This window comes from Ruditapes philippinarum, unplaced genomic scaffold (assembly GCF_026571515.1).
Source record: "Ruditapes philippinarum isolate M1 unplaced genomic scaffold, ASM2657151v2 ctg2552_1_1_1_1, whole genome shotgun sequence".
Taxonomy (NCBI): domain Eukaryota; kingdom Metazoa; phylum Mollusca; class Bivalvia; order Venerida; family Veneridae; genus Ruditapes; species Ruditapes philippinarum.
In genome coordinates, this window is record NW_026865226.1 from 126,233 (window position 1) to 143,654 (window position 17,422).

The 17,422-nt window shown below is 31.2% G+C and overlaps 1 protein-coding gene across 1 annotated transcript; it reads right to left on the reverse strand.

The window, feature by feature from the left end:
* Positions 1–399: 399 nt before the first annotated feature.
* Positions 400–15,755, reverse strand: LOC132728256 (uncharacterized). The gene is made up of 23 exons (XM_060713863.1): positions 15,585–15,755; positions 14,740–14,816; positions 13,944–14,047; positions 13,119–13,208; positions 12,545–12,685; positions 12,165–12,280; positions 11,642–11,742; positions 11,002–11,087; positions 10,594–10,709; positions 10,199–10,323; positions 9,103–9,195; positions 8,714–8,886; positions 8,130–8,225; positions 7,767–7,895; positions 7,138–7,281; positions 5,508–5,592; positions 4,774–4,886; positions 4,286–4,442; positions 3,801–3,935; positions 3,121–3,309; positions 1,908–2,141; positions 768–881; positions 400–559 (listed from the first exon to the last, which is right to left on the reverse strand). The coding sequence occupies exons 1-23, from the start codon at positions 15,683–15,685 to the stop codon at positions 438–440; spliced, it is 2,841 nt and encodes a 946-aa protein (XP_060569846.1). The 5' UTR covers positions 15,686–15,755; the 3' UTR covers positions 400–437.
* Positions 15,756–17,422: the final 1,667 nt, after the last annotated feature.

The following is a 17,422-nucleotide window of genomic DNA, read 5'->3' on the forward strand; positions in this document are numbered from 1 at the left end:
AAGAGAAGGGATTAATCTGTTAGGAGTTCGATACTTGTCGTAAGTTGTGGCAATAAATAGTAATAATTAATTTATTAAATAATTTTACAAACTTTTCATTGCCACAAATAACAACAAATATTAAATCCAAAGCAATGTATTTGTTAATAATGTCCCGGGATCCACACCGTTACGCCGTACTATAAATATCCCGACCGTAGTATATTTAAAGAATGTATATCTCGATGGCGGACAAGTGAACTGTTTTTGAAGCAAAAAAGTCAAAAATATAATTGTTATTGAAGCAATGTTTTGATTCCTTTTAACTATATGATATATAGGAAGAGATTAATTGAAATATTAGTACAAAGGTATCTTCTAGGGGCCAAAAACTGTGGACACAATAAAATAAAAACAGCCTTGGCTTTGGTTAAAATATATTATATGTAAAAGATAGATTATGGGAAAGTTTTCCTCGCTGTAGACGACCTATAAAATGCTGTAACTGGATATCTGTCATCAGATCCACATTTTGTCCAGTAATATTCCGCTTGATTGAGACAAGCATCCTTTGAATCATCTGTAACAGCAAAAAAACGTGCTTTGTTTAGTTATTGTTTATTGTGAGAATAGTGTATACAACAACATAGAGTTATAAACACATTCTGTAACCATGATCATTAATTTATTTTTGCATTAGATGTTTCATTAAGTCGTATATTCGGTTTAAATGCCATTACACTAAACACCAATTTACAAATATTTTATCTAATTTATTCCAATTCTACCTGTATGATAGTTTGCAGCACCCCATGCATCATAGAACATAGGTTTTGTGTCGGGAAGTTTTGGACAATGCTGCACATGCATCCAGCAACCAAAACCGGCTGTACGGATTGCACCTGTTTAATAAATAGATAGAGGATATTTGTTTAGTTCAGTGTAAGATCGGAATATATTTCACCGAGTGAGCACCAAAAGGTATATTTCACGAGTGGCGCAGCCACGAGTGTAATATGAACTTTTGGTGTTCACAAGGTGAAATATATTTCGATCTTACACTAAACTAAACAAATTTTCTTTTTATTATATGCAAAGAAACGTTTTAAAAAGACATTAAACCTAATACTGAATGAAAAGCGCGCCAAATAATAATACAACGTGACGTCATTTACGACGTCACATCATTAAGTTGGTACCCAGTTCTGTGCACGCTGGTATTTCCCTGAAACAACGTAAGGGGCTTAAATTCAAAACAGTGAAATTATCAAAGTGGTAATTTCACTGTTTCAAACAGTGAAATTACCAGTTTTATATCACTGATATATTTCTATAAACCAACGAAAAGCATGTATTAAAAGCGTGTTATTTGGTATTTATTAGTGACTGAGCAAGTTGCTTTAATTAATGACATGATGTTGACGACAACGAGTAAAATTTATTACATTACCTGCAACAGCTTAGTTTCCAGCACTGCCAATAAAGATTTTTCGTACATTACCTTCATAAAGCCCGTCCGCATTACCCAAAATAATTCTTTAGAGCATGGGATTCCTAGCAGTGATCAAGATTCGCTGGTTTGATCGCGGGCAAGCCCCAATTTCTCTGTGTCAACTGAACTCGGACATTGAGTCTTATTATCATTTGTCTCTCGCCACTTGTACAGAAATCATTTGGGACTAGTGATCGGTCACTCGCGGAGTTGTTTGTTGGTATTGGTGAGCTATTATGGAACGCATGTGAGGCAGTTTGACCGCCGAGATATACTTAATATTTTGTTAAAATTGGTTCCAAAACAGAAAATCAAACAAACAATCTTTATCTTGAACGATCTTAATCATATTAAGAAAATGTTCGAAATATTATTAGAAAATAATGACAGTCATAACTATTGTTTACGCTTTAATATTTTGGTCAGAGTGACATACCAGTAGGTCTATATATTGAAGTAATCGGATGATTACTGCTAGATCCACAATATACCCACTGAGCAATTGCTCGGGACAAACACTTTTCTTCATCAGTGGCTGCTCCATGTTGCTCAGCATAGGTATCACGGAATATATTTCCAGTGTGGAGGACATGGCCGTCTGTTGGCCCGCCGTGTTTGGGGCAGCCATACTTTGCCATAAAACAACCATCCCCTGCTAATCTTGTTGCACCTATCAAACATCTATTCTTTTAATACAACATAGAGAAAAACAGATTCCCTAAAGAAAACCCAACACGGCAAAATTGAAATAAGTTGTAGCGAGTCCGTCCATGGATTGTAGTATTAATTGCAAGCTATCGTTCACGCACCCCCCCCCCCCCCCATCTCCTCGAAACGGCTTAGGTAGAATTCATCATTTACGATAAACTGATGATACAATTTTGAGTTTTGAAACATCCACAGATGTGTTCATATCGCGGTAAACATTGAACCTTCAATGTGACACGATATTGCTATTCCATGAAAAGCGGCATGTGATCCTCCAAGTAATAAAATGCGTGTGCCCTAATCGAGAAAACAATGGACGAAACTTAATAAAATGGAATTTTAAAAGGGGATAAGAGGGTATGAAACCTGCATATCACAGATTAGCTGTCAAAAGACAAAAATAAAATTAAAAAGCAGATCACATATCCCTAAAGGGTGATTAAACAGTATTTAAGTGAGGAATACTGGATGAAGAACTTAAAGTACCAAAAAATGCACTCACAACAATTATGTCGTGCTGAACGATCTTTAAATTGAAATAACATAATAAATAAAACTAACATCTTCGATTAAATGTACGAAAGGTGTTTAATGTTACATTTAACAAAATGTTTTTGCATATATATAAAGATGAAACTTAGTTTTGTCGACAATATTTCAGTGTACGTCATCAAAATAGCATGGTTTTAATACCAAAGTCGCCCACACTGTGCTGAGAGGAACTAGTTAATATTTATGCATGTTATAATCAAAGTAAGGGATGGAAAGTCTAAGAGGTTCTCCACGTCTTTCAATTGACCTTTCAAAATGGCTCATAACATACGAAATATCACTCGTCTTATTTGTCTTAAAACAAACCAGAAATACGATCATATCTAATCAAATGTTCAATTTTTATACGCCAGTGTACTGTCTTATTTGTATTGCTCTATATTATTTACCTGAGGGACCGTAAATGGCAGCAACTTGTTCATTTTTATGCGACCCACAATATTGCCATTGAGCTACCGCTCTGTGAAAACACATTGTCTCATTATCAGCAGCATGTCCATGTTGTTCTCCATATATGTCCCTGTATGTTCCTACTGCTGTAGGATGATCTGTGCAACTAGAAACACTTAACCAACACCCTAGAGAGAAATATGTATGGTTACCACTGTGTGATTTTCAAAATGTGAAATAATGTAATTGAATCACATGTAAGATTTAAATTATCTTTAATACACGATTTTTTTTATCAATTTCTAGATGAGGTATTCTTTCTGTTGTCTATTCGTTACGAAGCCAAGAGCGTCCATACCACTTCTACTGACACTCTTGAAAAAGTTATCATAGATATTATGTTAAAAGATTTACCATAGATATTTACTTTGTATCTCCAAAAGTATACCACGTATAGATATCAGTCAAAGTTGTTTATACAAATGGTTAACAATGAATTTGTTTGTTCTATTATGATTTTTGATACTATGGAATACATTTTATTTGTAAAATTATATTTCATGGTGATACACTCCGTTTTGAATACCTGCAAATGTTTATTTCCAGGTTAATTCACTTAATTTAAAAAGGAGCTTATGTTCATCACTGAATAATGTTGTATACGATATTTTTGTTTTACCTTCTTCCGATACATTAAACAGATCATTATGTCGTGATCCATCTGGTAGATATGCTGATACCGGTGCTGTTGTTACCGGACGATGTGTACTGCACACGTGCGAGATTGACGTCAGATTTACCATGTGAGAGAGTTCTTTTTAAGGACGAGAACAAAATAATTTTGAAATTGTTGATACATTGTATTCTATTGCTTTTCGTCAAGCATACGAGAGAAGTACTGACTTGAATTATAGATATAAAAAGATACAATGAGAGTTAGCTCTGCAACATGAATATTGAGAATGCCAAAAGATGCGTAATGAATTTCATTATCATCAAACATGTTGATTATAGAAATTGCAAAAACGTTTACAGAATGCTCAAAGATATGAAAATTGTCTCTTTGAAATCATAATTAGTATATTTCTTTTCGCTGGCGATCAGGAATGTATAGCTGTGCATATGTGTTTTTTATGTATGAAAACTGAATTAAATTTTATATACTTCTTTTGATGTATGTTGGTCCAACTGACAATCTTGGGCCTACATCATTCGGTGAAGGAACCTGTTCGAAATTCACATGGTTTGCCCATTCGGCAGCATAACATTTTAGTCTATAATCACCCTTGTCAACATCGAAATGATCTGTTTTTCCTAGTGACTGATTAAATACAATTAAAAACAACAACGCTAATTTACTAATACCTAGGGAAAGCTTAATATGCATGGCTTATAATCACATGAATTACAAAGATGAAATGTATTTAACATTTTAAAAGCACAAAACCAATTAACCCTCAGAGTCAGACTTGCACGAACGTGCTACATGTTGGTAGCAAAGGCTTTCAAAGGCTAATCACCTTCGGTTCATGAAGGTTCAAAATTAAACAAATACGTTGTTATCATGGGTCACATGAGTGTTGTATGGGAAAACATATTTTAATTCTTGTTTAACAAAGCAACAACTGGTAGAGCGATACAAGTGTACTTACAAATCCTGTTTCTGATATGTTGAAGAAGTTAGGCTTAATATAAGCATTGCTATATCTATACACGTACTCTTGGTGTTGAGCATTGTACACCAAATTCTTTACGATCTGGTTCCCTGTATCAAAAGAAAATGGCCATAGTTAAACAGATATTAAACACACTCGTCTTTAGATTGCAGCAATGAGAAAAATACTATAAAAATTCTGGTCATCATATATACATGAATGGCATAATTAATCAATTATATTTTTAGTGTCACGAGTAACCACAAAAATCAAAACCAAAGCAGTTTATCTCTGGTTGATCCGGATCATAGGTCCCGATATTATCATGTGCCATCACGTGGTACTGGAAATAAGTTTCTGTTTTCAGTGCAACAATGTTAAAATATGAAGATATTTAAGTAACTTTTTGATTTCTTTGTACTATATAATGTTTTTGAAGAGAAATAATAGTGAGACAGAAAATTTCATGTTATCTTCTTGACATATGCTGCTTTACCATTGTTTCGTTAATCAAATATTCAAGACAAGAAGACCTTAATTAAAAGGTACGAGAAAATATAAACTTTCAATAAATGAAAATAAATAAATCACATAAAATTATATTAGAATGAAAATCAGTAAGAAAAAGGAATTATGTTATCAAGCACATTGCAGAATATATCTATAAAATGGCTTAGCATGCAAAAGTCCACTCATGTATATTTGTAACATTATCATAAGTATATTCTTACCCTCTGGTAAACTGGCATTTTTTAAATTGAGATATTGTAATTCTGGATATCGCAGTAACCATAAAGAGCTGTTGTAAGGTACAGCCTGTCATGACAAGAAAATTACATTTACTTGTAACTTTTAAATGTCATATATTGGTCTCACTAATTGCCTGTGATGGAAAATAAACATTCCTAAACAGCTGCAACTCAAATATTCTCATTCATGAAGAGTAGGAATCATTATTGTAAGAATAATATAAAAAATATTGTAAATTTTACTTTTAATAGTGTTTTATTCGTACATCCTATGGCAGGCCACCAATAGAGTTATAAATAAATGCTAGTATATTCTTTCAACATCACAACTCATTTAGAATTAAGATGTATAATATTTTGAAAAAAAAACAATGCAATCTAACTATTGACATAAAGCTTACTAAAAACATGTGTGTTCATGTTTTATTCTTTTGCCCTGCTGAATTTAAAGCGTAACATATCGACTTGTTAACTTCCAGATTCCAATTTCAAAACAGAATGTGAAAATGCAAAATTGATTTTACTTAGTTAGACTTCATGTAGAAAAATCTATATGAAATATTTCCACACTATAAAAATTATATGACAAATATTGAACGTGGTGTTCTTGCATTTAAAGAAGGGAAATTAATACGTAGATCATTTATCATATAGTTTTGAAACGTTAACTCCCTTTGTCTTTTTAACGAAAATATATGACCAAGTAAACATTATTACAGTATTTTGTAACATAACTTCAGTAACAATATGGTATATTTTGTATATGTTTATGGGAATATTTAGTCTTTCAATCAACGTCGTAGTATTTTATATGATATTTATGAATAATATGTAAAATCTAGAACAATATGTTATATGATCCAAATGTAGGACAAAGCCCCACACCTCAAAATCCCACACCTCAAAATTTGATAGAGTGGACAAAACACCACATATTAATTTTATAGAGTGGACAAAACCCCCTCACCTTAAATTTTATAGAGTGGACATAACCCCATACATAATTATTTGTTGTAAAACCATACAGTTCATATGATTTTGATCTTGTTAGAACAATTTGATATTGTTAATATAATTATTTTTCATGGTAAGATTGATAAAAGACTATACAAATATAACAAAATGTTATATCAAAATCAAAGGGTAAACATTCAAATATTACAAACTGTTAATTAAAAACCAAAAGGTAGACGTTCGTTATACTTTATTATCATTAATTATTTAAAGTTTCGAAAATGTGTCTTATTTTATTGTCAATCAAAGGTCTTTACAGCTTAGTAATAAAAAATGTTATGTCCACTCTATTGAATTTCAGGTGTGATGTTTTGTCCTCTCTTTAAAATTTATGTGTTGGGTTTTGTCCACTCTTTAAATTTTGAGGTGTGGGGTTTTGACGTGTTGGGTTTTGTCCGTCTTCAATATTATCAACGAAATTACCAAAGTTAAATTATTATTAATGCCTTCTGTTATGACTATAAGAATGTTCTTTTAAAAATCATTTAATTTTATTATCGCACAATGGAAAATGATTAAGTTCATACAATTTTTACTTGTTAGGGCAAAATCACATGTCAAAGGAAAATATTTGTGTTATATAAAAGAAGAACCATACATGAAGCCGTTGTATGAGATATTGATCATTGGTATGTGCTGTCCCCCTGTTGTCTACTTGTATACTATGGCCAGTGGCATTATACATCACATTGTTGGAAATGATATTATATCGCCCTCCTCCAATGTTTGCATGAACGTGGTTCTATATAAACAACAAGTATTATGCATAAAACATAATATTATAAACATATCCTATATTCCACACATAATAAGTATTGATCATTACATTTTAAAGATTAAATAGAAATCAGATTTAACTTTTTGGACACCACATTGTCCTCCTCTCTATTCATTACAAAAGGTATTTCCGTTGAAAATCTAGTTTCAAAGTTAAGCTGAAAATAGTTTTAGTCTTCTGACAACACTACACTGTTGACGTTTTATAATTTGTATTACTTGTATTTTCTTCGACGTTTGCTGACTTACGTTCTTTGTCAATATATATACATAAATTATAAACTAAAAAATTATTTTACTCTATGCTAAAGTACAATGAAGAGGACAGAAATACTTAATACGTATGTTTCATGAATATCTCACAAAACAACTACATTTACCACACATGTTCTTTACCAAGCATTTACCAAAAGTTCCTTTATCTTTTATGTATGCAAAACTGTTACCTACGTTATAGAAAACGTTGTTTGTTATTCGGGTGCTTGAGGATTGGTCGTCTAACATCACTCCCCTGACGTCAGCCCCAGGTACAAGTCTCAATGTATGGTGCACAATGTTGTAGCGTATTATATTGCCACGCTAAGAGGTAATGATATAAAAAGGACCTCATTAGCATCTTATCAACTAACGTAAATTTGAGAGATTGTGAGGTTACTGAATTTCAAAACAAGATACTTTATTCTGAATATTTTATTTATGAAATAATAGAATCTACCCAAAGACAAATATGAGTATGTAGATCATACTGATAAAATCACGGTTTATATGTATTATTTGTATTTTTTCTATCAAAAGATAATGTGAGATACATACAGTGGTCCAGTCACGACCAGTATGAAAAGCTCCACAATCTGATGCATTAAGGCAGTTGTGATTAAGTAGATTGTATTCCATCAGGATATCGTTACCCTAAAATACATGATTACAGTGATATAAACTATGTTTATGAGAAGTGATAGACAAGGCATGTACGATGTCATTTAAAGCTACAAAATTTCTTAAAATCAACGTGAAGAGCACGGGTATGATTAGGTCTTACCAGGCTAATAGACATGATAATCTGCATATAAGCAATTATGCAATTATTGACACTATCATTGAAATTAATGTGATACTAGTAGTTGATAGCCAATGAAAATAGAAGTTTATGGCCAATAAAAATAAATACACAACGTGGTCTTAATGCATTTATTTTTGTAAACAACATTCTGGTATGAACTCAAGCAACATGTTGACATAGTAAGAAGAAAACAAAAATGACTTTATCACTCAGTAAAATAGATATGAAAGTATTGTTATGAAGGATGAATATAAAATCATAAAAATAAGAGAAAGCGCATCGGAAGATTTTCGCTGAAACCACTTTCATGTTTGTAAGAAATAAATATAACACAAACCGAATACCAAACAGCGGTATACTGTCCGAAATACACGTGATTGTATCTTATCACGTGACCAACACCTATCGCCTTTATACCGTCACTCCCAATTGCACGAGTTCTCGAGTAGTCATATATCTCATTGTTCTCTATTGTATGTCCCGATGACTGCAGTGAATATCTACTTCCACCTTAAAATGACAAAAACAGTTTAGCAAATTTTTCTGCTCAGTGTAATCGTTCGGTTATTTACGAAATGATTTATTTATGTACGTAACTTAACAGCAATCAAGATATTTTTGTCCATAAAAAGGCGATACAAATCTTATCTAAAAAATTTCTAATAACAGAAGGTGATAATAGAACAAGAAAAAGGAAATGAATTATAAACAATAGTCTTGGAATACCGTAAATTAAGAGTCCACCATTTGTATCATGTATGAGGCATCTATTGATAGAACAATCTCGGGAGTCACCACTAAACTTTACAGCCGTTTGACCTAAACAAACAGAACATATCAAAAGTTAGTTCTATGCTTTAACGGCGGTTTCGAGTGCATCTTTACACATATTGTTTTGAAAAATAGAATTGACAATTTGACACCCAAGGTTGGTTTCAGTTGGACCCTGTTTACGTATAAACAAAAATAGAGTTTAATTTAATATTAATTGCTAAGGAAAAGATAATTTTATCTGTATATGGAATAGGAAATTATACTTTAACCCTTTCCCTGCCAGAGGGTTATTGTTTTATTGTTCACCTATTTGCCAGAGGATTTTCTAAGAAATTACTATATTGTTAATTAATATAATTATTATCATTTGTTATTAGTATTATAATAATTATATATGTTTCCAAATCTGTTAGTATAATAATAATTATTGTCGATGGTATAATTTTCTTTATATTTATTATTATTTTTATTATTATATTAATTTATTATTATAACTATTATTTTTATAGAAACGGCTAAAGCCGTCCATATGGCAAATACGCCGAAAATAACAGGGACGGCTTAAGCCGTCCCTATGGCAGTGAAAGGGTTAATCTGTATATGGAATAGTTCATCCAAAATAGTTCGAACGTCATAACAAGTATGTATATATAAAAATGTATTTTCAATTGGCATACATTACTCTATAAACAATCGATGTTTCTCAATACAGTTTTTACACATGTATATTTACAATTTAACTGCTGTCTTGATAATGTCTAAAACTAAATTTTACACCATTTAAGAATTATTAATTAGTAAATAAAATCTAGAACGTCACTATTAGAATACTCACTGTAGAAACGGAATCACTTAATTATTGATTCCAAATCTATTCAAATCAATTTGTGTGGTTCATTGGGAGCACAAGCACCTTTTTACTTTTGATCGCTGTATCATTCATTGCGAGATTATCTAATTCAACGCATTATTCACTGTTTTATTTAGCTCTGACTCATGCGTTTGTCATATAATATAATAACCAAAATTGAATTAAAAAATACATTACCAGTGTTTTTTATTTCTAACTTTGATAACTGTATGTTGTGTAAACTGTTTCCTTGTATTCCAAACCCTCTGCAAGCTTCCAGTGTAAACCCCTCCAGTGTTATTTGCCGGACACCTTTATTAATTCTTATGAAAATAAAGACAAAAGTGTATGCTTTAGTTTCTTTTTTAAAACCTGTTGCTTGGATAATGAACCTTTGTGAAACAGCAAATGTCAGACACAAAATAAAATGTAAATCATACCCACTGAGTCTGTTGTTTACATAACAGTTAAAGATAATTCAAGAGTGAAACTGAAAAGATAGGTTATTGATTATTATAGAAATATTTAATCGTTTAAATCTAATCTTTTCATAGCCGCCGTCATTTTGCTTTTCAAAAGAGTAAAACTATTACAGTATGCAAGTGCTGATTGTAGAAGCGTAGATGATATCTGTTGTCTTTGCATTTCCATCAGCATTTGGAAGCCAAACATAAGCATTGCCATTCTCTCTGTCTATGTAGTACTCTCCCTATTATATAAAAATATATGCTCGATGTAAGATACAATATATAAATATAGATGTAATTTCAAACAGACCTTTTTTCTTGACAAATAATGTAAACAATTGTACGGAAGAGTAAAAATCAGTGAGATGACAAAGGTAAACAATCAATAGATAATCCATGTCAATATCTAAATAGTCAATTCAAATAGAGCAAACAAACTATATTTTTCTCAAAGTCATATTGACATATGTGTCCATTTGTATTGTGTTATGTGATTATAGTTCATAAAGAGTCCAAAACAATACCAGTACTCACAGGCTTATTCAACGCACTTAGTATGTTGATGAACTTAAAGTAGCCGCCCTGTTTCCTGAAACCCGATGAGGGATCATCCCAGTGACCTTCAGGTGTTGCAAAGGTACAGAATTATAATGAATAATCTTAACCAACCACCATTTATGTTAAACAAGTTTTATATCAAAGCGATACCTATCTACTAACCTCGTAAGACTGACAGTAAAGAATTATAATATATTCATGAGTTGATTAATTCTAATATGTTTTTATTTGCCATTGTGTGTAATAATTTTAAAAGCAAAATGTCTTATATATTTTGATTTGGAGACAAATCTTAAAAACAAAAGGCCAAGAGTCAATTAAAATGTAAAAAAGCCAAACAAAATATTTTTTATTTTCAGTTATAAAGTTTCAAGCATTATACAAAACTTTAATAAAATGTACTCATTTGTTATAGTTAGATCAACAAATTCTAAATGAATTTTACAAACAGTATTTTTTAAACAGTATAACAAGTAACGTTAATCGACAATTATCGCTAATATGCATAACAATTGTTCACAAAATAAGAACATAAGTATTTTAGCAAAATTTTAATTGGTAATTAAACCAATTTAACACATACATTTTCCAAAAAGATATGTATATTTTATCTAACCTATTGTGAGACCATAATTTATCTTTTCAGCCAATGTTACAGTTCGAGTTGATGCATCCAAAGATTTCACTTTAGCAGATCTGTCATTCCAGCTCCAAAACCTAACATGAATTGTTAAAAAAACAAATGGTGCTTTATTTAAAGTAAAATAATAATACATCTATGAAATAAGGTTTGAAATAAGAATGTTCTAATATAAAAAGCTTATCAAAGACGCTTCCCATCATTTTGGCCTGGAGATCTAACACTTTTTTTCATTATTCTGATTAATCTTTCTCCACTTTTACCTATGCACTAAGTCAATATCTTTTTTCTTCTTCCTGTACGGACAATTCGATTACTTTCCATTTCCATTCAGTTTTAAACAAATATAAGAATGCCTGGACTAGCAATATGTGACATGTCATGTAACGATTTGTCATCTAAGGTCTCCCTATCCCGCTTTAACGTTAGATGTCAATTTATGGATGTATCTTTATCTTTTTAGAGCAAAACTAATTAATTGATTTAGCCATGAATTTACCAATATCCATAAACCCATGGATCAGTTTCGTTGTGCCACGTTTGTGGGACTGTCGAATTATACCGAAATCTAAGCCCGTCTTTACCATCGGGAATTTCTACAATATTGATGAACCCCTAAATAATAGAAATATAATTCACAAGATTCCTCATCATATCTGGTATTTTGGTACATATACTTGATTGACATTCTAAACAACTAAGTCCATTTTAAACATTAACATATGGTGTAAGAAATAATTACCCTATACTGTATCTATATTAAAACAGAATGGATAGTCCAACATTACTCAAAATGTACCTTTTGTAAAGTTTTAATTTATCAAAAGAGTTTCATCAAAAGAAGTAAAATGAGTTTAAGAGGAGATAAAATATTTGAACCTCATCAGGCCACTGAGAGAGTTGCAAAGGGCTCCCGTTGTAAAATAACTCTAGCGGCATATCACTATATTTCCAGCCTCCATAACAATCCATCTTGCCATAGTTTGTTATACCAATATCAGGTAGATGTGCTACACGAATCTGAATAAATAATGCAACAGTACCTTAATCAGGTAAACTGCAACCGTACTTTTACTATATAACTACCTATATCATTAAAACATGTGTCCATAGTCTTAGCGGATGCTATATTTCTTTCTATCTGCAAACTGTTCCAAATTCAAATTTAATTTAAAAAGTTTAGATATCAAGATATCAAACTGAAAGCTTTATTAACATAGTTGCTGCTGTGCTATTTTTACTATTATAATTGAGCATATGTCTAGCTTATTTGAATAACTTCAAGTTTGTATACATTTGTATATACAAAAAAGTAATATGGTTTGATTAAAATGAAATTTTGTGATTTGTTTTTGATCAAATCATTACGAATAGAGTGTTTTTCGACACGGCTTCAGGAGATTTATAGTAATAGATTATTTCTACTCTGCTAGTAAATGGTACATAAACTAACGTGCGCCCGAGACTCTGATGGCAGTCTTGATAGAATTGCTTGATCTGTGACTTTCTTGAACAGAGAGATAGGAACGCGTTGACCTCCAGTCTAAAATAAGAATGAGTTTGATGGCATATGAAAAAGAAAATATGTGTGCATACATATGTGTTATATACAAATAATACATAAGATTTGATGAGCAAGATAAGAAATAATTTTTTTATAATTCGTCTGACTTCAAATGAATACTAGTATAGTTCGTTTTTTATTTTAGCCTCATTCCAGAGAGCAAATTTATGTTTTTCATAATGAACTTACACGATGATCTTAGATATCTTGCATAAATGCAATAATAAAATTTACATTACCGTTTCATCTTATTTACGACTTTTTAAATTATATAATATAGTTGTCCAGTTTGATTTTGTTTTAACTACGTCATTTGTAATAGCGTATGAATAAATAGATAATGTTTCAAAGGGTGAGTAAAAATTATACATGTACAAATTGAAAATTGTATATCGCTATAGCATATGTTGTAGCTAGGGGCTATAAAACTTAATAATAATGGACAAAAATACATTTTGAAACATACTTTAATGTACAATATAGATTTGATTTAAATACGTTTAGAACTGTATCAGTCAAGATTGATACATGCCAAATTGATACTGAGTTAATTTTAGTTTATGTAACCCGCCATTTTTATATACATGTTTTTAAGATAACATCTATGCATCCTGTCAAACAGTAATACTTCTTTAAAGGCGATACCGAATCAAAGTTTTAACGGGATTTTACCCGAACCTTCTACGAAGGTATAATCAATGTGAACATAATTACCACGTGAACTTCTTCATCGTTGTAAGCTCTTATTATAATATTGTTTCTTCTGACAACGAGAGTACTGGCCAGGTCGTGATATCCAGTCATTAGCTCCACATATACTACATTATATGAAACATTTGAGCCGCTTCACGACAAAACCAACATAGTGCGTTTGCAACTAGCATGGATCCAGACCAGCCTGCGCGTCCGCGCAGTCTGATCAGGATCCATTCTGTTTGCTATCAGTTTCTCTACTTGTTATAGAGCTGGTAAGCGAACAGCATTGATCCTGATCAGACTGCGCGGATGCGCAGTCTGGTCTGGATCCATGCTGGTCGAAAAAGGCACTATGTTGCTTTTTTCGTGACGCGACTCAATTATGGAAATCGATATGATATATAATTTAATATCTAAAGAAAGCTGTTCTTGTCCATTTTGTTTTGATAAATACAAATATTAAATAAACTTCTTCAACATTATAATGTAAATCATTATTTGAAATATTGTTTATTATATATTTCTAAATGATATTTGCATCTGGCATGACAAATTATATAAAATGATATACTTATGAGCTAAATCATTCATAACAAAACGAAATTTGTAACTACATTTATTATGCATTTTTGCCATCTCTTTAATAATTCCGTGTGCTTGAAATAATGCTGAGGTCTTCTTCCACGAGTAAAGCTGGGATTTCCCCATATGACCTAGTAGTGTTGGTGTGACATAAAAACCAGTCAAACAAACAAACATAATACTTCAGTAACAAATTATTGTTTCGTTACTTAACGAAAGTTAAAACACTTACCTGTTGTATGGACAGTGATTTTCCCTGCAAGTACCAGAGCATGATGTATTGTTTGAACTGCAGAGGTTGTGGTTAGTCTGGTAACGTATAAACATATTACTACAGTTTTAAAAAGTATGAACATCTCATTTCTAATTTGTTCCATAGCTTATAACATCTGCTACAAATGTGAAACATTTATAATATACGGTAGTATTCTTGCCATCTTGATTCATGAATTATCTAAGCAAAATAAAGGAGACCATCCGAGTAACAATCAAGTTTAACACAATCACACATAATAAATAAATTATTTTTACGTAATGAATGAAATGATTATTACACATTTAAGTGAATGGGTCTAAAATGGAAGGTCTGTGATACAATGAATAATTATGTTGATAGTATTAAGTAACAAACCACGAAATAATTATTAGAAATGCTGTTGGCAAGTGTTAGATACGTGATCTGATATTACATATATTTATGAAGCAGATAAGTTGTTCTAAAACAGAATTTTATTATTCATCATATTCGAATGTTCTTACTGAATCTTTTAGATCTTTATCAACAACTTTTTTTCAAGCAATATTTTATAAGAATATGCAGATGATATATTTCTATTGTTTTCATAAATGTAAAACGTGCCCATTGTAGATCTATCCACTTAAATGAATGGATAGAAATCATTAAGACAACATTATGATAAACTTTAAATAATAAATTAATACTGACGTTAAGTTGGGTTGTTTTTAATGCCTTGTTTTATTTTGTGCCGTGAATTGCACCGATTATCAAGACAAACCCTTAGCTATGGTATAATAAAACAGTAACATGAAAACTTCAACCTGTTCTAATATACTTACCCGTTATTTTGATCTGAGCCTTGTGTGCTAACAAATATATGTACATCTGCTGCTTCTGTAATACGGAGAAATATCAACACAAACACCGAAATAATGTTCATTTTAAATTAATACCTATAACCGAATTTATATAGAATAATTCATTAACTCGTGTCTGGAGTATTGTGCTAGTTAATGCACTTTAGTGGTAGTATATGATAAGCTATCATTTTATTTCTTATCTTTCCTTCAGTCTTTAATAATTAAATGTGATAGAGTTCATTTTATGTGAAATGATTTTAAACATGTATGATAGAAATAGCTCAAAACTTTATACCATTCCCACACTGGCATCATTTATTGAAATCAAATAGGTATCTGGCTCAGAGAAATAATGACAAAGTAATATTCAATTATGAACGTTGATAACAAATCGAGATAGTGAATTGCTTGTGATACTTCCGATATAATAGTAAAACATTCTACCCATTTTTTATTTAACATTTGTAATTCTCGACCAGCAAAATAAAACAAATTTGCTTCTTAAAAATAAAGTATGTGAAATGTTGTTTTTTTTGCAGTTGTAGAAGATTTATTTTATTGGGAAAGTAAGAATTTTTGAATGGTCTGGTTGCATCTCCGAACAATAGCAACATATCGCCTATTTCCGTCAATCCAGAAAATCTCTTATTAAAAATAACAGACTGGATGTTTAAGCAAATTGTTTGTACACGGATCACTCGGTTATATATGGTGTTTGGTGATATTGTAGCTATAATGTTTACGTTACTATTTTTTCGAAACATATAATAGTAAAACGCTATTCAGAACACAATAATCAATTAAAAACGGAATGAGCCACTGCTCGTAGAATCAAATGTAACGTAAATGATATTTTCCGATTTTTCCTTTGACCGATTTATTTGCAGCGATGTTAACTTTTCGTTATGTTTTGTAGACTTGTTTTAGTGATTTTAGGCTTTTAATGAGATATATAACTTCAATTTGACAGGCAAAAATGGATGCCGACAGCAATCATTCTCATCACTGTGAGATGAACATGATGCAGTGTTTCCACAAACAACTTTTCAGTTCTAAAGATTATGTAATGTTTTAAAGATATAACGAACAAAATTCAGTACTGAGTACCTACCTAGTCAGAGTGTTTTTATACACAACAATTGTTTTAGTTGTTTCTGGTTTATTTCCTGGTGTGTCTTTATGACGTGCGTGTCACATCCTATCAAGCGAGCAATTAAATGTTATTGTTTGCGTAAATGAATGAATGCAATTTTTGCTGTTATTTTTATTAACAAGTGATCTTAGCGTTATGAAGAAACAAATCAATATATTATTTATCTAAATATATTCATACTCATAATTATCCAATGTCGGAGACATTGATACCAGAAAGTGTCAGTATGTAAATCACAAACTGTTTCAGACGCTGATTTCTAAATTGTATATACAACTTTACTAAGATTGTTTTAATTGTAAAATATAGCCTTAGGAAATCGGCAAAATCTTATTTTGCTAGGTTCATAGCAGCGTGTACCAAGAATGCGTGCACAAAGCCATGTTTACTCCAAAACAGTTTTGATATTGAAAGTACTTTTATAAACCAGTACATCATTCTACATGTATGTGGCATGGATGTGTGCCATCCTATAATGCTACTCTTGAAAAAAAAGTTTAGATCAGTAATTAGTTTTTATCAAAATATCTAATTTCATAAAATAAAGCTTTTTTAAACATAAACACCGCAATTAAAACTTAATATATCAATAATTAATTTTAATTGAAAATTCATTCATTATTCACAAAATGCGGTCAATGACAGGAATATTCTTCACTGATAC

Coding starts and splice junctions, on each gene's coding strand:
- LOC132728256 (XM_060713863.1), bottom strand. CDS start 15,685: ATGAACATTATTTCGGTGTTTGTGTTGATATTTCTCCGTATTACAGAA. Junction 5,593..7,137: donor ATCTCATACAACGGCTTCAT/GTATGGTTCTTC, acceptor TTGTCATGACAG/GCTGTACCTTACAACAGCTC. Junction 4,887..5,507: donor AAATGCCAGTTTACCAGAGG/GTAAGAATATAC, acceptor CTTTTGATACAG/GGAACCAGATCGTAAAGAAT.